General features: G+C 48.7%; 1 protein-coding gene across 1 annotated transcript; it reads right to left on the reverse strand.

Annotated features, from left to right (window-relative positions):
- Nucleotides 1–1246: 1246 nt before the first annotated feature.
- Nucleotides 1247–19130, reverse strand: LOC119251422 (zinc finger protein 318-like). Its single transcript, XM_037518716.2, has 4 exons — nucleotides 18699–19130; nucleotides 15057–15205; nucleotides 4809–5448; nucleotides 1247–2532 (listed from the first exon to the last, which is right to left on the reverse strand). The coding sequence occupies exons 1-4, from the start codon at nucleotides 19128–19130 to the stop codon at nucleotides 1741–1743; spliced, it is 2013 nt and encodes a 670-aa protein (XP_037374613.1). The 3' UTR covers nucleotides 1247–1740.
- Nucleotides 19131–22491: the final 3361 nt, after the last annotated feature.

The raw sequence follows: 22491 nt of genomic DNA on the forward strand, positions 1-22491 counted from the left end.
TAAGAAATAAGGGCTGAAGGCAAAACCCTGAAGCATTACTATTCGACCTAAAGCACTATCACTAGGGAACTAAATACTGGGTGGCCTCCCTGGTGGCCTAGGGTTTAAGTCCCAGCGCTATCTCTGGGATGGCCTGAGTTCAATCCCTATCCAAGGAGCTAATGCGCACGGCCCACCAGACCTTTCCTGTTCCCCCACTGCTCCCCTCAGAAGTGTATGACAGTAAATCCACCCACTCCGTCTCTGGTGAATCTTCTGGTCCCCCACACCTCTGGCCTGTACCCCAGCTCTTCTAAACAAAAATAAATAAAATCTATAAAAGTAAATATTTTTTGAAAAAAGAAAACTAAAGAATGCACTCAATCACAGTAAAGACATTTTCAGCTACAGTAGATGCTTTGAGCCTGTAAGGGAAGGAACTAGTCAGGAAATGACAATGTGGCTGAGTGCTTACAGGCCCTGGACAAATCCCCAAACCTAGTCCTTATGTCCTCCCGGACTTAGAGCAGCAGGGCCTTGTAAAAGGATGAGCCTCTGGGCCTTACAGAGGCTCTTCTGTTTTAGGCTATGTGACTTAAAGAGTCTCTCCACATACAGGGTACTGCAGTGATTAACTTCGGGGAGGGTTTCCAGGAAATATTTGAATGTTGATGGGAAGTGTACTATGAATTTGGTACATTTTATACATGAGGTTAAAAGCTGATTCAACAAATACTGTCTCTAGAATAAACTCTAGTGTCAGCGATGTGGCAAATAAAAGATGTCAAAGGTTCATTTAATTGCTGGGTTGGCTATTTTCACTATTGTTACTGTCAACTTCTATAATTATTTCCTTCTTCTGATATAAAAAGATCTTAACATGATACTTTTTAAAAAAGATTTATTTATTTTTGCATACAAGAACTGGGGTACAGGCCAGAGGTGCAGGGGGTGAGAGGATTCACCAGAGACAGAGTGGGAAACAGAACAGAGTGGGGCCTCCCTGGTGGCACAAAGGGTTAAGACGCAGCACTATGAAGCTATCCGCAGCCACTGCAGCTAGAGTTCGATCCGCCACCAGGGAGGTGACCCACATGGTGCAGCAGACCTTTCCTGACCCACCCGCTGTTCCCCTCAGCAGTATACTTCAGTCAATCTGCCTGTTCTGTTCCCCACTCTGTCTCTAGTGAATCCTCTCACCCCCAGCACCTCTGGCCTGTCTCCTAGTTCTTCTATGTATAAACAAATCGTTTTTTTTTTTTTTTTTTTTAAAGAAAGAAAAGAACAGGCAGAATGACTGAAACACACTGCTGAGGGGAGCAGCGGGTGAGACAGGAAAGGTACGCTGTACCATGTGGGTTGCTCCCTGGCTGGGCATCAAACTGGTACTGCAGTGGCTGTGGACAGCTTCATAGGTCGCATCTTAATCCCTTGAGCCACCAGGGAGGTCCTCAGCATACTTTTCTAATAAATCTGAAGCTACAAGAATAAAGGTGGAAGAGAAGTTTTCTTTCAAAGAGCCTAAACACAAAATAATATCAGAATGAGCAACCATTTGAGGTTTATTAGAAATCTACAATGTTTGAACTGTTTCAGTATTCCAATGTAGTAAGGGCTCTGCTCCACTGAACTGTGATGTTGAGCACCAAAAGCTAAGCTCTGGGTCAATAAGGAGAGAGATTCGTTTCCAATCTGTAGATCTGATTTAAGTCAATTAAGAGAGCGACTGGGGAGAAGTCCCTGTACTTGCTTGGAGTCCCATCAATGAGATTTGGGAGGACATTGCAAAAGTTGGTTCAAAGTCTCATAGAGCATGCGACGCTTAAGTTTGATGCAATCTCTTTTCCAGTGTCCTGGCTTTTTGCAATAATAGCATATAACAGGACTTTGATTCAGTTTAGGCACCTGCATTTCACAGTTTTGAAGATTTAAGTTTTCAGTGCTCACTTCAGGTGACTCATCTACATAACTATGAAATTGTTCCTGGGTATAAGTAGCCAGTTTACTAATCTCCGCTAACACAAAATCCAGCCCGAAGGTTTGGACCAGTTCATGAAACTTGGCATATCCTGGATTGGTCTCTTCTGTTGATTCCAGCTTCACAGCTGGAGCTGAGTAAGGCAGGTGGCTAGCACTCTGCATCATAACTTCACTCTCAATGAAGGGTAACCTTGGTGGAGATTCTGCCTTGATATTCTCTTCATCCCCATACAGAAATTTCTCCTCATCTTCAATGTCAGAGAAACTAAGTCTCCTTTTTTTGTGTGGACTGGTAGATTCTGCAAATATACTCAGAATCCGTGAAAAACCACTGCCATCCTGGATAGCTCTCTCATGAGGCAGCAAAAAGTCTGTGAGTTGGTCAGGTTCCTGAAGCTCCACCCCTGATTTCTCCTTGTGGCACAAAAAACTTCCAAAGTTCTCTCTGACATGACTATCATCTACAGTCTTTGAGGCAAAAGCAGTAACAACACCATGCAGTGGAAAGGACGGGTGTGCAGAGTAGAGAGGGTGATCCTGGCTGGAACTGGTACTGCTGGAAAAACTCTCAAGCTGAAAAGACAAACATAACTAACTTAGCCTTTATGCAGAATTGAAAACTACCAATTGAGATAAATACTTAGGGCCCCCCTGGAGGTGCAAGGAGTTAAACATCAGCACTATAAAGCTATCCCACAGCCACTGCAGCAAGAGTTCCATCCCCTGCCAGGGAGCTATCCCACATGTAACAGCAGACCTGTCTTACCCGCTGCTCCCCTCAGCAGTGTATTTCAGTCAATCCAACTGTTCTGTTCCCCACTGTCTCTGGTGAATTCTCTCACCCCCCCCATTTCTGGCCTGTACCCCATTTCTTGTATGCATAAATAAATAAATCTTTGGAAAAAAAAAAAAAAACAACTAAATAGCTCTCAAATTAGGCCTCCCCGGTGGCGCAGCGGTTGAGCGCTGGGTTGCGAAGCTGCCCGCGGCCTCTGTGGCGCCGGTTCGATCCCCGGCTGCTCCCCGGCCACCGGAGGAGGGTCCCACATGGCGCGCAGACCTCTCCTGCCGCCCGCTGCTCCCCTCAGCAGTGTGCTTCGGTCCTTCTGCCTGCTCTGCTCCCTGCTCTGGCTCTGGTGAATTCTCTCACCCTCCCGCGCTTCTGACTGTACCCAGTGCATGTATAAACAAAACAAACAAATAAATAAATAAATAAATAAACATGCCTCTATTTAAAAAAAATAAAAATAAAAATAAATAAATAGCTCTCAAATTAATAGGAAAGCTACAGTGGTTGCAGATAGCCTCATAGGCTGTGTTTCAACCCCCTGTTCCACCAGGGAGGTCCCCAGCTTTTTTTCCAAAAACCTAATTGACCAGCCTCCCTGAGGCACTTACTCAGACACCTTGGGTTCCTACAGAGTGCTCTTGCCTGGGCCATTTTTTTTTTTTTAAAGATTTGTTTATTTATGCAAACAAGAGCTGGGTACAGGCCAGAGATGCAGAGGGTGAAAGGATTCACCGGAGAGAGAGTGGGGAGCAGAACAGGCAGATCCACTGAAATACACTGTTGAGGGGAGCAGCAGGTGAGACAGGAGAGGTCTGCTGTGCCATGTGGGTAGCTTCCTGGCCGGCTGGGGATCGAACTCGTGCTGCAAAGGCTGTGGATAGCTTCATAGTGCAGTGCTTAACCCCTTGCGCCACCAGGGAGGCCCTGGGACCATTTTTTTAATATATACGGGGAAAAAAGAGATCAAGGCCCAGAATGGTGAGATGACTTGCTAAAAATCACATAACAATTTAGTGGCAGAGGTGGGCCCAGGGTCAGAAACACCTCATTTCTGGTCCAGTGTCCTCCCACTCATAACATTCTGTCCTCTCTGAAGAGAGATAAGGAAATTGCAGATCATCTCCTCCCTGTGCCCTCTTAAGCATCATCCCAAGAAACCCATATTCTAAGATTCCTACAGGACTAGTAGCCAATGTAGAGAAAAAACTTACAAGGCATACTTGCCAAAAGGTCTGCTTAAAGAGCCCAACCATGACAACAGAAGCCCACTACTGATGTATTTGGAACCTACAGATTGCTCTGGACAGTTCTGGGAGGTGCAGCTCATAGGCATAACAATGTTGGCACAGCAGATGTTACCCACATAGCCTCAGGGACTCAGACCCCAGCACAGAAAGCAGGCTTCAAGATAGTGGAAGGAAGGCCTCCCTGGTGGCACAGGAGGTAAAGACAGCGTCACCAAGTTATCCCAGCCACTGCAGCATGAGTTTGATCCCTGGTCGGCCAGGGAGCTACCACATGGCACAGCAGACCTCTCTTGTTTCGCCCACTGCTCCCCTCAGCAGTGTAATTCAGTAGATTTGCCTGTTCTGCTCCTCAGTCTCTCTCTGGTGAACCCCACTCTCTCTCTGGTGAATCCTCTCACCACCCCGCACCTCTGGCTTACAACCCAGCTCTTGTATACATAAATAAATACATCTTTGAAAAAAAAAAAAAAAAGGTAGTGGAAAGAACTAGCCAAGAGACCCTGAAGAAATACAGCAGAGGGCCTCCCCGGTTGAGCGCTGGGTTGCAAAACTGCCTGCAGCCTCTGTAGCGCCGGTTCAATCCCCAGCTGCCGCCCGAGGGTCCCACATGGCGCGCAGACCTCTCCTGCCTCCCGCTGCTCCCCTCAGCAGTGTACTTTGTCAGTCTGCCTGCTCTGCTTTCCCCCCTGGCTCTGGTGAATTCTCTCCCCCTCCCGCGCTTCTGACTGTACCCAGTGCTTGTATAAATAAATAAATAAACCTTTTTTTAAAATTAATTAATTAAAAAAAAAAAAAAGAAATACAGCAGAGACCTGCATGGAAGGCTCCACGTCCACTTCAATCCGCCTCTTCAGAATGGACTTCTTGGGCATCACAGAGCCTTCCTCAGGCCGGTGTAAAGAAAATGCTGGCCCCGAGGCAGGTAGGACACCTGACAATCCAGGGATGGGGCGGCTAGTGCCACCACCATCAACTTCCACCAGCTCCTGACTCAGGCGCCTACTCCGTTCCTCCTCTTCCTCTCGTTTTCTCCTGGCAGGGTCCAACTCGCGAAACTCAGGGTCCAGAAGCCTAGGGCTTGGGCTTCGTCTACGCTGTCCATAGTTGCGCATCCCTGGCGGGTAGCTGGGGTGATCATCTCCCTTGCAGTGGATCTTCTCTGTGTCGTCGTAACGGGGCCGCTTGGCCTCCCGGCTCCTTTCCTCAGGTCGGAGACAGTAGGAGCCTTTCAGTTTGTCTCGACTCCGTTCTGCTCCCCGCAGCAGCTCATCGTGACAACTGATGTGGGGAAGATAGTCAGAATGATGCACGAAAGCCTCTCTTGCTCGGTAGTCCTCTTCAGGCTGTCCCAAGAAGGGACTGAGAGGCCCCTCCTCCTGGGAAATATAGCGTTCAAGACCTCGAGGGCACTGGGAGCTTCGAGTGAAGACAGAATCATCAGTCAGGTCATCCCTGAGGAGAGACAAGCACAACTGAATATAACAGATGTGGAAGGAGCAAGGCCAGACAGGCGAAGAGACTGATAACTGGCAACAAAGCCGCACAATACAGTCTTAGGGCAAGAGACAGTGATCATGGAGCCCGAGAACAAGCCTATGCGTAGACATGGCATGTCCCTTTCTCTGGGGCACAGCAGCTTCAGTCTCTAAGAAGGGTCTTATGAATAATCTACCCAGATGCATCTCCTAGGTGCATTTTTTTTTTTACGATTTATTTATTTATGCATTCAAGAACTGGGGTACATGCCAGAGGTGCAGGGGGTGACAGCATCCACCAGAGACAGAGTGGGGAGCAGAACAGAAGGACTGAGTGAAATACACTGGTGAGGGGAACAGCAGGTGAGTCAGGAGAGGTCTGCTGCACCGTGTGGGTAGCTCTCTGGTGGGGGCTCAAACTTGTGCTGCAGTGGCTGCAAATAGCTTCACAGGTTGTGTCTTAACCCCTCGCGCCACCAGGGAGGCCCTAATTTTTAAAGATTTATTAATTTATACAAGAACTGGGGTAAGGCCAGAGGTATGGGGGGTGAGAGAATTCACCAGAGACAGAGTACGGAACAGAACAGGCAGATCGACAGAAATATACTGCTGAGGGGAGTAGCAGGCTAGTCAGGAGAGGTCTGCTGAGCCATGTGGGTACCTCCCTGGCCGGGGATCGAACTTGTACTGCAGTGGCTGCATATAGCTTCATAGGTTGCACCCCAATCCCATGCACCACCAGGGAGGTTCTATTTTTGTTTTGTAAAAGATTTATTTATTTATGCATATGTAGGGTAAATGACTGAATGTGAGGCTTTTCTGTCCTCCCACCATTAGGATTGATGATGGATCTCTGTGGTCCTGAATGTATGCCTGAAGTGGGCACCTGCAGTGGGGTGTGGGCATATGTAGATGGGTACACCTGGGTTGAGAGACTGGGCTTATAAGGCAGTGTCATGGAGACACCAGCAGACCAGAGGAGAACAAGCGAATAACCGTAAGAAAACCAGCAGAGAAGCAGAGGTCACTAGGGAAAGCCGGAGAGCCCAGAAAAGAGTGAAGATTCCCAGGGGGCTAGGAGGCCTGCCAGCCTCCTGGCCCCCCAGCACTCCTGCCTGCTGTGTACCTGGTAAAATCCCAATAAAAGCCTGAAAAGCCACCTCCAGGACTTCTCCTTTACCCTTCTACATAGAATCATAGAGATCCTGCATCTGTGCCCTTCCTGCCACTACAGCATGCAAGAGCTGGAGTGCAGGCCAGAGGTGTGGGGGTGGTGAGAGGATTCATCAGAGACAGAGTGGGGAACAGAACAGGCGGACTGACTGAAACACACTGCTGAGGAGAGCAGCAGATGCAACAAGAGAGGTCAGCTGCGCCATGTGGGTCACCTCCCTGGCTGGGGATCAAACTCATGCTGCAGTGGCTGCGGATAGCTTCACAGTGCTGACGCTTAACCCCCTGGGCCACGAGGGAGGCCCCAGTAGGCATAGACTAAATATTAGGAATAAGATGAATTAAACTCTACTCACACTTTGTTCTCCCTCTATCCCCTAACTTGTTAACTGGCTAGACCTGCATTCTGGAACTTAAAAATTGTCTTACATCCTGTAGGGTAAGGAAAAATGTCAGGCTTTTCTGCCCTCCCACCATCAGGATAGATGATGGATCCTTGCGGTCCTGAATGCATGCCTGATGGCGGGCACCTGGAGTAGGGTGTGGGCATAGGTGGATGGGATTCACCTGGGCTAAGATTGGGCTTTTAAAGGCAGCGTCAGGAGGATGCCAGTAGAAGCCAAAAGAGAAGCCGAGAGAGAAGCAAGAGAAGCTGAAGCTGAGAGAAGGTCGGAGAGCCCAGAGTGAAGACCTGCTGGGGGCTGGCGGGCTGGCAGGCTCCCAGCCCCCCAGCGCCCCTGCCTGCCATGTACCTGGTAATCTAAATAAAAAGACCTGCAAAAAGCCACTAAGAACTCTGACTCCTTCACCCGGTCTGCTGGATCAGAAAACCTGCACTGTGTCCATTCCTGCCTCTACACATCCCCCATAAAATTTTTCTGTGCAGAGATAATGGCATTAGAAACAAACATTAGGGGCCTCCCTGGTGGCGCAGCGGGTTGAGCGCAGGGCTGTGAAGCTGTCCGCAGACTCTGCAGTGCCAGTTTGATCCCCGCCAACTGCAGAGATACCCACATGGCGGGACAGACCTCTCCTGCCTCTCCCGCTGCTCCCCTCAGCAGTGTTTTCAGTCGTCTGCCTGTTCTGCTCCCTGCTCTGTCTCTGGTAAATCCTCTCATCACCCACACCTTTGGCCTGTACCCTAGCTCTTGTATAAATAAAAAATAAATCTTGAAAAAAACAAACATCAGGGCCTCCCTGGTGGCGCAGGTGTTAAAGACAGTGCTGTGAAGCTCTCTCCAGCCACTGCAGGAGGAGTTCGGTCCCCTGCTAGCTAGGGAGCAATCCAGAGTGCAGCAGATCTTTCCTCTCTCCCCGCTGCTCCCCACAGCAGTGTATTTCAGTTGATCCACCTGTTCTCCTCCCCACTCTGTCTCTGGTGAATTCTCTTACACCCCCATGCCTCTGGCCCACACCCCAGTTCTTATATGCATAAAAAATAAATCTGGGCCTCCCCGGTGGCACAGTGGTTGAGTGCTGGGTTGGGAAGCTGCCCGCAGCCTCTGCAGCACTGGTTCGATCCACGGCTGCTCCCCGGTCACCAGAGGAGGGTCCCACATGGCGCGCAGACCTCTCCTGCCGCCCGCTGCTCCCCTCAGCAGTGTACTTCGGTCCCTCTGCCTGCCCTGCTTCCCACTCTGGCTCTGGTGAATTCTCTCACCCTCCCGCGCTTCTGACTGTACCCAGTGCTCGTATAAATAAATCTTTAAAAAAAAAAATCTTAAAAAGGTTTAAAAAAAAAATCAGCTAAGACACACTCTGCTGGGGCAGTCAACACACTGCTTCAATTGTGCAGAATGCCCTTGGACAGGGAAATGTGAAGCCCTGTACATTCCTTTGCCCCTTCTATATCCCAGCACTCCCACCATTTGGGAAGCCAGTTGTTTTGAGATGTCTAAATCTGCCAAATCCCTTTGGCAGCTAACTCAAATTACTCTCTGGAAAGACTTTTCTCATGGTTCAGAACTTGCATGAAAAACCAAGTCTTAGTTACAGATAAGTAGAATTAAACTCTGAACAGTGAACTGCATTTCTCCTTTAGGACTAAGCATTAACTGGCTCCAACAGCATTCCTGGGAAGTGGACAATTGTGTTACATCCCTAATGAGTTTTCTGTCCCTCAGGGTCAGGGAGACATCTGATTGCCAAAGAGGACCACCCTGGGTCTCCCAGGTGGTACAAGGGGTTAAGCACCACACTATGAAACAATCCGCAGCCTCTGCAGCACGAGTTCGATCCCCAGCCGGCCAGCGAGCAACCCACATGGCGCAGGAGACCTCTCCTGTCTCGCCCACTGCTCCCCTCAGCAGTGTATTTCAGTCAGTCTGCCTGTTCTGCTCCCCACTCTGTCTCTGTGAATCCTCTCCCCCGCTCTCCCCCCGCATCTCTGGCCTGTACCCCAGCCCTTATATGCATAATTAAATCTTCAAAAAAAAAAAAAAAAAAAAGAGGACCACCCTGTGGGGGGAAAAATAAACACCTTGATGCCATTCCTCCACTACCTGTTTCATGCATGTAGGGTAAAGAAATGTCAGGCTTTTCTGCCCTCCCGCCATCAGGATAGATGATGGATCCTTGCGGTCCTGAATGCATGCCTGATGGCGGGCACCTGGAGTAGGGTGTGGGCATAGGTAGACGGGATTCACCTGGGCTAAGACAGTGCTTTTAAGGGCGGCGTCACAGGGACGCCAGCAGAAGCCAAGAGAGAAGCAGGAGAAGACAAGAAGCCGAGAACGAAGAGAAGCCGAGAGAGAAGCAGAGAACACCGGAGAACCCGGACAGAGTGAAGACTTGCTGAGAGCTGGGAGGCCTGCCAGCCTCCCGGCCCCCCAGCACCCTTGCCTACTGTGTGCCGGGTAAATCCCAATAGAAGACCCACAAAAAGCCACTGAGGACTCTGACTCCTACTTTACCCGGTCTGCTGGATCATAGAAAACCTGCACTGTGTCCAGTCCTGCCCTTACACTCCACTACCTGTTTCCTGCACTAGCTGGAGGTGAAGATAGGGATGATTATTAACATAGTTGTTAAGCTGGCTATAAAAAACTTCACACAAGGCCAGGAACCTAAGGAGGGGGCAGAAAAAGTCAACAATCTTTTTAGCAATCAGAGAATAATGAAAAATCCCACATAAGAATAAATCTCCCTCCTCATGAGCTTGATCCCTTGCCAGGGAGCTGACCCACATGGCGCAGCAGACCTCTCCTGTCTCGCCCGCTGCTCCCCTCAGCAGTGTATTTCAGTAGATCTGGCAGTTCTGCTCCCCACTCTGTCTCTGGTGAATCCTCTCACACCACCCCGCCCCCCTCACCCCAGCACCTCTGACTTACCATCCCAGTTCTTGTATGCATAAATAAATCTTAAAAAAAAAAAAAAAGAATGACTCTCCCCAAAGACCATTATATAATGATACCCCTTGCTCTGGCAAAATGTGGGTCTTGTCCCAAGACTGCCCACAAGTGCCTATGCAAGTGTCTATTTTAATAAACCTGTTCCTTTCAAATGCAGCTCTCTGCCAACATGTTTCTATGCCAGTGCCTCTTTTTTCATTTCCCTTTTTCCTAATAAACCTGCCCTTTTCAAATGCAGCCTTTGCCTGTTTGAATCTTTGCAAACATATCCATTTAATCAGTGAACTCCCTGTGTGCTGCTGACTAAGAAACTGTTGAAACCTTTCTTAGAGGTATCCCAAGGACCCCACTAACTGAACCTCATTATTACTAAGTGTTAGCACCTGGTCCTCGGACTTGCTACCCAGCTGTCCCCTGTGTCTGCACATTATTGGTGAAAACATCATTAGTGAAAACACCTAAAATGCCACATGGAGACCTCTCAGAAAATATACTTTCTCTTTCATTATTTTTTCGTGACTTTTGTGAGGTGAAAAACACTTAAATGTGATTATTTACTTCCTACATTTAGTTAGCTCCTAATACTGGCTTTAAAAAAAAAGATTTATTTATTTATGCATACAAGAGCTGGGGTATAGGCCAGAGGTGTAGGGGGTAAGAGAATTCACCAGAGATAGACTGTGGAGCAGAACAGGCAGATCTATTGAAATACACTGCAGGAGGGAGCAGTGGGTAAGATAGGAGAGGTCTGCTGTGCCATGTGGGTTAGCTCCCTGGTCAGGGATCCAACTCATGCTGCAGTGGCTGCTGACAGCTTCATAGTGCTGCGACTTAACCCCTTGTGCAACCAGGGAGACCTGCTTTCCCTTTCTTATCACTCAATAGTTGTAAAATAATATCTGAATTCAAACATTTTAAACTATGTGTAACTATGATATTGTCATTTATAGGAAATATATATTTGGTCAGACAATTAAAATATATTTTTCAGATATTTGGTCTTTATCCAGTTTCTCTCTCACAGGTCTCAAAATGCTTGGAATTTTCTTAGAGTTGAGAATGACAAAAGCATATTTTGTTAAGTGAATTCAGTGACTTTTTGCATCACCTAAGGGGGTTTGGAGCAGGCTGGTGGACTGAAAAAGCAAATGTGTGATTAGAGGGTTGGAACTTTTGGAACCTCTTGGGAGGCGCAAGAGGCTAAAGATGAACTGCCAAAGGAGCAGATTTCATCAGTCATACCCAAGTAAGGAAACCTCCATAAAAAACCAAGAGGTAGGACCTCCCCAGTGGCTCAGCAGTTGAGCGCTGGGCTGTGAAGCTGCCCGCAGCTTCTGCAATGCCGGTTCGATCCCCGGCCACCAGGCGAGGGTCCCACATGGCGTGTAGACCTCTCCTGCCGCCCGCTGCTCCCCTCACAGAGTACTTCGTCAGTCTGCCAGTTCTGCTCTGCTCTCCGCTCTGCCTCTGGTAAATTCTCTCACCCTCCCGCGCTTCTGACTGTACCCAGTGCTTGTATAAATAAATAAAATAAAATCTTAAAAAAAAAAAAAAAAAAAAACCCCAAGAGGTAAGGATAACTTCCTGGTTGGTGAATATATGGAGGTACTGGGAGAATGGGAAGTATAAAGGAGAGTATGGAAGCTCTGTGCTTCCTTTCATACCTTGCCCTATGCATCTCTTCCCACTGATATTCCTGAGCAGGGAACAAAACAGGTGGATCTCCTGAAATACAATGCTAAGGGCAGCAGCGGGCGAGACAGGAGAGGTCTGCTGTGCCATGTGGGTAACTCCCTGGCCGGTTGGGGATTGAACTTGTGCTACAGAGGCTGTAGATAGCTTCATAGTGCTGTGTTTAACCCCCTGCACTACCAGGGAGGCCCCTGAGTAATATTTTTATGCCATAAATTGGTATCTAGTGAGTAAAGGGGTTTCCTAAGTTCTGTAGGCTCCTCTAGCAAATTGAGGGAACCTGAGGAAGGGCTCATGGGAACCTCTAATTCATAGTGCAAGAGCACAGGGGAAAAATTACCCACCCTTCTGGGTTCTTCTGAGGCTATATGGACAAACAGATTAGTACAACAAAAAGACTGAATTTAATAACATACACAAAGAATTCATGATGCTATAAATTCTAAAATAAAAGGGGCAACACAGAGCTTTATATTATATTATATGCTAAGGGATCAGAGACATTAAGGAGAGAGAAGAGGGTTTCATAGGAGAAAGTTTCACATAAGGGAATGATTGCACCAGACAAAACCTTGCCTCTACATATTTGCCCTGCCTTAAGATAAGTTTCTCTGATTAAAAAGAAAACCTACATTCTTGAAATAATGATAACACTTTCTCTGGAGGCCCAAGGGCTCTAAACTAACATACCAGCTGACAATTTAGAAAAGTCCTATTAGCAAGGGAAAAGACCTACTAGGGATGCTTGGGAAAAGTCTGCTAATCCTTTTTGGGGATATGGATCCCACAATAGCCAATTTGTCAATAGCTAGATGATAACCTGGGCTTAAGAATGGTGTCTGAAGTTTAAGGAGGGGGGTTATAGAATCTTTAACCTTCAAAATCATTTTAGTAGCATGTGAAGTAGAAAGTGGTCTTGGAGGACTGAGTCATTTTCCTGTCTAATCTGATGTTATCTCCAAATAGTCACTAACAAAATTCAATTCACTTCTCAGACATCCTGCAGGAGTCTGGAATTACCGGGTATGGGAAAGCCTCCACACCTTCATTTGGAAATTATTCTCAAGAACCCTGTAACTAACTTTCTATTAATGCTTGCATTATTTAATGTAGATACATATACATATATTAGACATGAATTTATTTGGGGCAAAGGGTTAAGCTCAGCACTGTGAAGCTATCCATAGTCTCTGCAGCACAGGTTCGAGCCTCAGTTGACCAGGGAGCTAACTAACCCACATGGCACAGCAGACCTCTCCTGTCTTACCCACTGCTCCCCTCAGCAGTGTATTTCAGTCAGTCTGTCTGTTCTGTTCCCCACTCTGTCTCTGTGAATCTTCTCACCCCCTGCACCTCTGGCCTGTACTCCAATTCTTATATGCATAAATAAATAAATCTTTAAAAAAAATTTTTTTAATATTTATTTATTTATTTATACAAGCACTGGGTACAGTTAGAAGTGTGGGAGGGTGAGAGAATTCACCAGAGCCAGAGCAGGGAGCAGAATAGGCAGACTGATGAAATACACTGCTGAGGGGAGCAGCCAGCGGTAGGAGAGGTCTGCATGCCATGTGGGACCCTCGCCGGCAGTCAGGGATCGAACCAGAGCTACAGAGGCTGCAGGCAGCTTCGCAGCCCAGCGCTCAACTGCTGCGCCACCAGGGGAAGCCCTAAAAAAAATTTTTTTTTTAATTTTTAAAATGTATATTTTGGCACATATTATTAAAAAAGACGTTTTTGTCTTTTAGAATCTACTGTACTATAGTATTTTATTTTTTAAAGATTTATTTATTTATTTATACAAGCACTGGGTACAGTCAGAAGCGCGGGAGGGTGAGAGAATTCACCAGAGCCAGAGCAGGGAGCAGAGCAGGCAGACGGACCGAAGTGCACTTCTGAGGGGAGCAGCGGGCGGCGGGGGGGTCTGCGCGCCCTGTGGGACCCTCCTCTGGTGGCCGGGGAGCAGCCGGGGATCGAGCCGGCGCCGCAGAGGCCGCGGGCAGCTTCGCAACCCAGCGCTCAACCGCTGCGCCACCGGGGAGGCCCTGTACTATAGCATTTTAGAATCCCTATCATCTCAGCTGTTTTCAATTTGAAGACTCTATGTGCTCTCCTCCCCTTTTCAGTTGGACCAGTGATCTACTTCGTCCTTTTTTTTTTTAAAGACTTATTTATTTATGCATACAAGAACTGGAGTGTAGGCCAGAGGTATGGGGAGTGAGAGGATTCACCAGAGACAGAGTGGGGAACAGAACAGGCGGATTGCCTGAAATACACAGCTCAGGGGAGCAGCAGGGAGACAGGAGGGGTCTGCTGTGCCATGTGGGTTGCTCCCTGGCCGGCAAGGTTTTGCTGCAGTGGTTGGTGAGAGCTTCACAGCACTGTCTTTAGCACCTGCGCCAACAGGGAGGCCCAAGGACCAGTGATCTTATAAGCTAAAGTTTTTCTTTTACATAATTCTCACATAACAGAATGTACATCAACATGCTCTGCCCACTCAGAGGTCTTACAATGTTTTCCTCTGTGTGAACAGAGGGCATAGCTTCAGTACTGGCACTGAGATAGGGAGGGTCCTAGGACAAGGACAGAACTTGACTGTTCCTACAGGCTAACTTGGTCAAACAAATCTAATGACTCAAAAAAGGTACAAACACCTGGCATGAATTTCCACGGTGCATTGTTTTTTATTACTAATTTTTCCCCAGTCTGTACATTCCTATATCTTTACAGCTTAACAAGTCCCCAGGCTGTTGCAAAAGAAGGGAGTTACAGACCCTGATACCAGACAGATTGGAACTAAAGCTGAGAGCATAAGCATGTGCACAACCCCTGGAGATGTTCACAAGTCCTGTATGACCACCAATATGGTCTGTAAATGGACCATATTCTGATGAAAACGTGAACTTTGGCCATGCCACATTCCTTGCTTTCTCAGCAATAAAGTTTAATTTCTTTGCTCTCAAGTTCCAGTCTCAAGCCCCAGCCTATAAACAAATAAAGACTCCAACTCATAGCCAAAGCGTTCTCCCTAGAGGTTTATTTCTTTGTTCTTTCACGAATCAATAAACACTTTATCTTGCCTACACTGGTGTATGAGGAGACCCCGTTTCAATCTTGACCAGAGGGTATCAAAACCCCTTAAAGGCTTGAAGGAGGCCCCCGGTCTATCCTGCTTTCCAACAGGTAACTCAGTGAACAGCAGCTAGCTCACTCTGGGTTTATCCACCTGCGATGCTGGAGGGTGAAATCAGACCTGAGGAACCTCCCATATGCAGTGATAGCACCATTTTCTAAAGATATCATTGAGAAAACAATTCTACTTTCAAGTACAATTACAGTGTGTACTGCCTCAGTGAAGGGTATAACCTACCTGTCCACATCATCCAGATTATCGGCAGGTGATCCCAGTTGTTGACTTAGCTGCCGCCATTTGGGAATGGGAATACGGAAGTGGACGTTGCCAACAGTGATCCTTAAGCTCTGTTCCAAAGAATCAGAATACAGACCAGGGGAGCAGCTCTACAAAAGTAAAAGATGATATAATGATCAATAGGGTCACAACAGCCAAGATATGGAAACAACCTAAATGGCCCAAAACAGATGAATGAATCAAGAGGATGAGGTATATATAATGAAATACTACTCAGCAATCAAAAAAAAAAAAACAAAACAAAACTCATGCCATTTGTGGCAATATGGAGGGGCTGGGAAGGATGATGCTAAGCACAATTAGCCAAGGAAGGGCCTCCCCTGGTGGTGCAGCGGTTGAGCGCTGGGTTGCGAAGCTGCCCCGCAGCCTCTGCAACACTGGTTCGATCCCCAGCCACCGTGCAAGGGTCCCCCATGGCGCGCAGACCTCTCCTGCGGCCCGCTGCTCCCCTCAGCAGTGTACTTCGGTCCTTCTGCCTGTTCTGCTCTCCTCTCTGGCTCTGGTGAATTCTCTCACCCTCCCGCGCTTCTGACTGTACCCAGTGCTTGTATAAATAAATAATCTAAAAAATAAATAAATAAGCCAAGGAAAAAGATTAAATCTTCGATGGCTTTACCTATATGAAATATAGCAGAACCAAAGGGCGAGACAAAGACAAACCTTGAAAACTGACCATGGGTATGATATCCAGAGAGAAGGGAGTAAGAAGGGGTGGAAAGGGGAATGGAGGAACACAAACAAACCTGACAATATATGAGAAACCACATATTGTCTAGAAATTAACAATGTAAGAAAAAAGCACTACATTTAAAAAACATTTAAAAAAATGTAAAATAAAATAAGTGCCATTAAGGGAAGGGTTAAAAAAGAAACATTCAATAGGGTCAAGACATTCCTAGACCTGAAAAGGTTTTTTTCTCTAGTCATCATTGTGCTTCAAGGTGAGAAATGCCTAGGTAAAATATTACTCCAAAAATAAAGTGATTAAGGAAAATTATTTTCTTGGGCCTCCCCAGTGGCGCAACGGGTTGAACACAGTGCTGTGAAGCTGATCGAAGACTCTGCAGCGCCGATTCGATTCTAGGCTGGCCAGGGAGAGTCCCAAATGGGGGCGGCAGACCTCTCCTGTGGTGTCCACTGCTGCCCTCAGCAGTGTATTTTCGGTCTGTCTGCCTGTTCTGCTACCTGCTCTGTCTCTGGTGAATCCTCTCACCCTCCCACACCTCTGACCTGTACCCCATTTCTTGTATACAAGTAAGTAAATCTTTTTTTTTTTTTTAAAAAAGCAGCAGCTTTTCTGAGGTAATACCATTTACTCTGAGGCCTGAGGATGGGATGTCAGCCTTGCAAAGAACAGATGTAAGGATGTTTCAGATAAAAAGAATAAGCTCTGTAACAAACTTAGCCTGTTTTGTATAACAGAAAGGTTGTGTAACTACAGCAAAGTGTAGAAAATACCTCGAAGTCACAACTAAGAATGTGGAGTTTATTGTTAATGTACTAAGAAGCCACAGGAGGGTTTTAAGCAGGGAAATGATGTGATCTGACTACAGTCTTCCTCCAGCTGTGATGAGCATTGTTCACACCCTCATCTCCTCCAGGGCTTCATAAAAAGTCAACTTCCAAGGAGATCTTCACTAGCTACCCTATCAAAAACTATTAACTTTTTTCTTTTTTTTAGCACTTAATCACATTGAACATCTTCTCTTATATATCATCTGACTCCTGCTCCAAGAATATAAACTCCATGAGGGGGCCTCCCTGGCGGCACAAGGGGTTAACAGGCGACCTATGATCAGAGGAAGGAAGGGAGTATAACAGGAGACTGTAGTAATGGTGTACAGGTGTCTTGGGGAAGGAAATTCTATGGGGACTCAACCTGAGAGGGTGGGGGGAAGAAAATATTGTTTAAAAAAAAATTAAAAATTAAGGAAAAATTAAGAGGTCACCTATGAAGCCATCTGCAGCCAATGCAGCACAAGTTCAATCCCCGGCCAGGGAGCTATCTACATGGTGCAGCAGACCTCTCCTGACTAGCCCACTGCTCCTCTCAGCAGTGTATTTCACTCAGTCCACCTGTTCTGTTCACCACTCTGTCTCCAGTGAATCCTCTCACACACACACACCCCCCTCCCTGCCGCACCTCTGCCCTGTACTCCAGTTCTTGTATACATAAATAAATAACTTTAAAAGGAAAAAAAAACTCCATGAGGGCAGTGGGGTAGTCTGGTTTGCTCACTGTTTGCTCCCACTGCCCAGAATGGCACCTACCACATGGCAGATGTCAGTCTACTAGATGTATGAAACGGAGGTTTTAAAATGTCCCTTTGGTTGCTGCGTACACATAAACTGGAGGAGAACGAAACAGGAATGTAAGGGAGTTTAATGTGATGATCCAGGTGGGAAGTAATAAACTAGGGTAAGGACATGCAGAGTTTTGGGGAAGTATTTTGGCGGTAGAGCACAGGGAGATCAAGTTAATCTCACACATCAGATTTGGAAGTCGGCAGATGATCACTGCTTCTGACTGAGCAATGGGTGATGTCAGTCAGGACAGAGAAGGTTCCAGTCAAGAAACTGTACCTTGGAGAAGGACAGGAAGTCATGGAGACTAATAGTGCTTCCTCTGTAGCGACAAACACTCAAGAGTATCCCTGTTTAACTACGAAAACTTTAACAAAGACGAGTCAATTCACCCAGGACCAAGACTACCCAGAGCACTGGGATACGCTGGGAATCACTCAACAGGTTTAGAAAAAGTAGAAAAAGGAAAATGATGACACAGGTTTAAAAAAGATCGATGCCCTGCAAAGAACGACACATTTCAAAACACCACACCCTGCCCAGAGCCGCTATTAGACTTGGCATCAAGTGAGGCCGCATCCAGCCCACAGGCAACTTCTTCCCTCTGGCAGGGAAGCGTAAATCAATCTCCTGCGTGGGCAGCAGGCAGACCCGAGCGCCAGCGCAGCTGCACCCCTGCTAGCTGCGAGCCCTTCCCCCGGCGGCTCGGGCCCCTCTGGGCTCCTCAGCTGGTACCAGCCTCGTCTCACAGGGCTGGGAGTGCAAAGAGAACGGGTTTGCGAGCGCAGCGCCGACTGCGCCGCGCCTCAATGCGAGCCGGTCGCCGTTCCGGAGCCCGGGCTTCTGCGCGCCGCCCCTCGGAGCGGCAGCCGCTTTCACGCCAGTCGTCCGCCCCGAGCGGCCGCGGCCGCCCTCGCTCTCCGCCGGCGCGGCCTCGAAGCCCCCAGCCGGCAGGCTCAGCCCCGGGCATCCGGAACCGCGACCGGAGGAAGCGGCGGCTGCTGAGAAAGCCCCGGGCGCGCACGGTCCGGGCGGCGCCGCCCGGCAAACTTTCCCTCTCTGCCCTCCGCTGAAGCGGCCCGTGCCTGGAGCCGCCTCTCCCGCCCGGGGCCGTTACTCGCAGCCGCGGCTCCCGAGGGAGCGGGCGCCCCGGGGAGGGGCCTGCGCCGGGGTCCGGGCCTGGAGGCCGCGGAGCGCCGGGGCTGCGGGCGTCTCGGGAGGCGGGAACCCGGGGCGCGGGGGCCGGAGGAGGAGGGGTCGGGCCGAGGGTGGGGTTACCTCGCTGCCGCCGTCGCCGGGAGGGTCCCCGCGGAGATACCGGGCGAAGTCGGCGCGGGACACGCCACGCCGGCGGCCCCGGAACGCGGCCCGTCCGGGCGGCTGGGGGAACAGTTGCCTCCGCGGTGGCGGGGGCCAGAAATCGAGGCCGGCCCACGGCGGGGACGAGGACCGGACGCTGGGACACCCCCGCGGCGGGGCCGGCGAGGCCCGGCGCCCGCGGTACCCCGATCGCGAGCGGGAGCGGCGGGGCCGGCGACTCCGACCCCGCGGCGCGGGGCGGTTACTGCAGTCGGAGCTCGGGTCGCGCCCGCCGTTTTCTTCTGGGTGGTAGGTGGCTCCGAAGGCAGCGGCCTCGGCGGCAGGGTCACCCGCGGGCGCCGCTGCCTCCCGCCCGCAGGCCGTCTCCGCAGCCCCGACCACGGCCGCCATGGCCTCCAGGGCCGGGGGCCCGCGCGCGCCCCGCGCACGGGGTACACGCCTCTCTCTTCAGCCCGACTGCGCTCCTTGCCCTGGCGGTGGCGGGTGGCGGTTGAAGCGCTGGAGCAAGCGTGCGACGCACGCCCCCTGCTCTCAGGCATCGCGCCTCTCACTCCGCGAGCCGCCCCGCAGGCAGGAGAGCGCGGACTGGCCGGGCCGGGGAGGGTGAAGCGCGCGGGGTCGGCTCCGCACGCCCCGCCCCCAGGGGGCTCGGCCGGGGCCTTTACCCGCCCCCTCCCCGACCCCCTTCGGCCACGTGACGCGGGGGGGGGCGAGGCCTCGGGGCTGGGTGGCTCGGGACCCTAAGGAAAAGGGAATCCCGGGCCTCCTCAGGTGGCGCTGGCGGTTGAGCGCCGCGCTGTGAAGCTGCCCGCAGCCTCTGCAGCGCCGGTTCGATCCGGCCGGCCGGCGAGGGTCCCACATGGCGCGGCAGACCTCTCCTGTTGCGCCCGATGTTCCCCTCAGCAGTGTATTTCGTCAGTCTGCCTGTTCTCTTCCCCGCTCTGGCTCCGGTGAATCCTCCCACCCTCCGGAGCCGGACAACTGGCCTATCCCCCCCCCCCCCCGTTCTTGTATAAATAAATAAATAAATCTTAAAATAAAAAGAAATGAAAGGGATATCCCAGGGTTAAGCTCGACCAATGTCACCAGACGCCGATCTTCCAGGCCGTTGGAGTGTCTTCGCCCTTTTCCTGTCTGCCAAGGCCGTTAATTTACATGGGGACAATAAATGCTTATAAATGATCTCTCTCTGAGGTTAAACACATTGACAAGAGCGACCATGAAAGTCCTGGGCCCTGCTGAAGCCTCACCACAACCAAGAGAGCCCACCATCAGCTTACTTTCTAAAAGCAAGAGAAATGGGTGATGGAAAGTTAGGCGTGGAGGGTAGTGAGGGAGAGAATCAAATCCAATAAAAGTAAAATTTCCAGAGGTTCCTCACTCTCTAAGCTACAACACTTATGGCAGCCTGACAGATGGTCGTGCACCAGGAGGGGGGTCTTTCGTTGACGAATAGTAGGCCAGGAGAAGGTTGTTTTGTTATTTTTGTGAGAAATTGCACACACACAAATATATATGAGAAGTTTCCTGGAGGCCCCTGGAGTAGAAGTAGTTACCTGTCTCCTGGTCTGGCATACTAAGTACAAAAGTCAGAAAAAGGCAACTCACAAAGAAGAGTAGTCAAAAGATGAAAACTGTTGACACTAATTGTTGGGGGGAAAGGATGTTCTGAATAAACTCCACAAATGGGTTTTATGGACCCCACCCAACACACCAGACCAAAGAGATCCAAGACCCCCAGGATTACAAATCCCATAATGTCATCACCACTGAAGGGAGAATTGCTGGGAACTGAAGTTGGAGTTAAGCAGCAAGGCTTGATATACAGACTGGTGGGCCTTAAGGGTCCTCGGTTTTTCGCTGGCTTTCAGCCTCCCTTTGGGGTCCCAGCTCAGGGGAACTGCTAGGATGCATTCACTAATTTATCTCTGTCTCTCTCACTGAGTTTTCATTTCTTCATTTCCCCTTTTTGTAAATAAACTTTTGTGTGTACCTGCAGTTGAGTCATTATAAGTGTGGTGAGGACCCACAATGGGGTTGCCATGTAACAATCAGTCAAACTCTTCAAAATAAAACAATGGCTTAACATTTATTCATCTGTCAATCAGAAATACAAAACCTGGAATTGGTATGAAAATCAGATTTCTGATTTCAAATACACCCTGAAGAAAATGAAATGGGAAAAAGTGTACCCTACATATAAGACAGGTTGAAAAGTGGTAATCCAAATAATTGGTGAACGTGTGAAATTTCACAGAACACAGCAAAAATAACAAAAACCTAATGAGATACTACTTCACACTCAACAACAGTGCTAAAATGCCAGGTTTTTTCTGTACAGCAAAAGAGACATTAACTAAAACAAAGAGATATCCCACTGATTGGGAAATAATCTTTGTACTCCATATAACCGATAAGGGACTGATCACAAAGATATGCAAAGAACTCACAGGACTCAACAAGAACAAAGCAAACAATTCAGTCAAGAAATGGGCAGAAGGGGCCTCCCTAGTGGCGCAAGGGGTTAAGCACAGCACTTATGAAGCAATCCGCAGCCTCTGCAGCATCGATCCCCGCCCAGCCTGGGAGCAACCCATATGTAACAGCAGATCTCTCCTGTCTCACCCGCTGCTCCCCTCGGCAGTGTATTTCATTCGGTCTGCCTATTCTGCTCCCCACTCTGTCTCTGGTGAATCTTCTCACCCCCTTGTATCTCTGGCCTATACCCCAGCTCTTGTACACATAAATAAAGAAATCTTAAAAATATATATATGAAGTATATTAAAAAAAGAAAAGAAAAAGAAAGGGGCAGAAGAGGGGCCTCCCTGATGGCACAAGGGGTTAAAACGCAACCTATGAAGCTGTCTGCAATCTCTGCAGCACGAGTTTGATCCCAGGCCAGGGAGGTGACCCACATGGCGCAGCAGACCTCTCCTGACTTGCCCGCTGCTCCCCTCAAGCAGTGTACTTTGGTCAATCTGCCTGTTCTGTTCCCCACTCTGTCTTTGGTGAATCCTCTCACCCCCCACACCTCTGGCCTGTACCCCAGCTCTTGCATGCATAAAATAAATAAATCTTAAAAAAAAAAAAAGAAAGAAATGGGCAGAAGAACTTAAAAGACATTTTTCCAAAGAGGAAATGCAAATGGCCAAGAGGTATATGAAAAATGTTCACATCCCTTTTAATCAGGGAAATGCAAATCAAAACCACAATGAGATACCACCTTAAACCAGTAAGAATGGCATATATCAGAAAAAACTAGCAACAAGAAATATTGGCGAGGATGTGGTGAAAAAGGAACTCTCCTACACTGTTGGTGGGAATGCAAACCACTATGGAAAGCTGCCTGGAGTTTCCTCAGTCTACTAAAAATGAAGCTACCATTTGACCCAGCAATTCCACTCCTAGGGATGTAACCAAAGGACACAAAAACATTGAACACCTGTACCCCCTCCCCGCATCTCTCGTCTGTACCCCAGCTCTTATATGCATAAATAAATATTTTTTTAAAAAAGGTTGAAAATGATAGCTAAATACTGAAAACAATCTGTATCGCCTTCAACAGAAAAATGGATAAATGTTGGTACATGTGGTGCTGTGATTTATTAGAAACGTTTGTTTCATCTCCACTTGCTGGCTCACAAGTCCCAAATCATTTGGAATTTCCTGATCCATTAAAAGCAGGGGAACATCTTTTGTCTCACTACTCCCTCCAGGCCCTTGGAATTTCAGGAGTAAAAAGAGTCAAGGG

Source organism: Talpa occidentalis, unplaced genomic scaffold, assembly GCF_014898055.3.
Source record: "Talpa occidentalis isolate TD23 unplaced genomic scaffold, MPIMG_talOcc4v2.1 talOcc4.2, whole genome shotgun sequence".
In the NCBI taxonomy this organism is placed as follows: domain Eukaryota; kingdom Metazoa; phylum Chordata; class Mammalia; order Eulipotyphla; family Talpidae; genus Talpa; species Talpa occidentalis.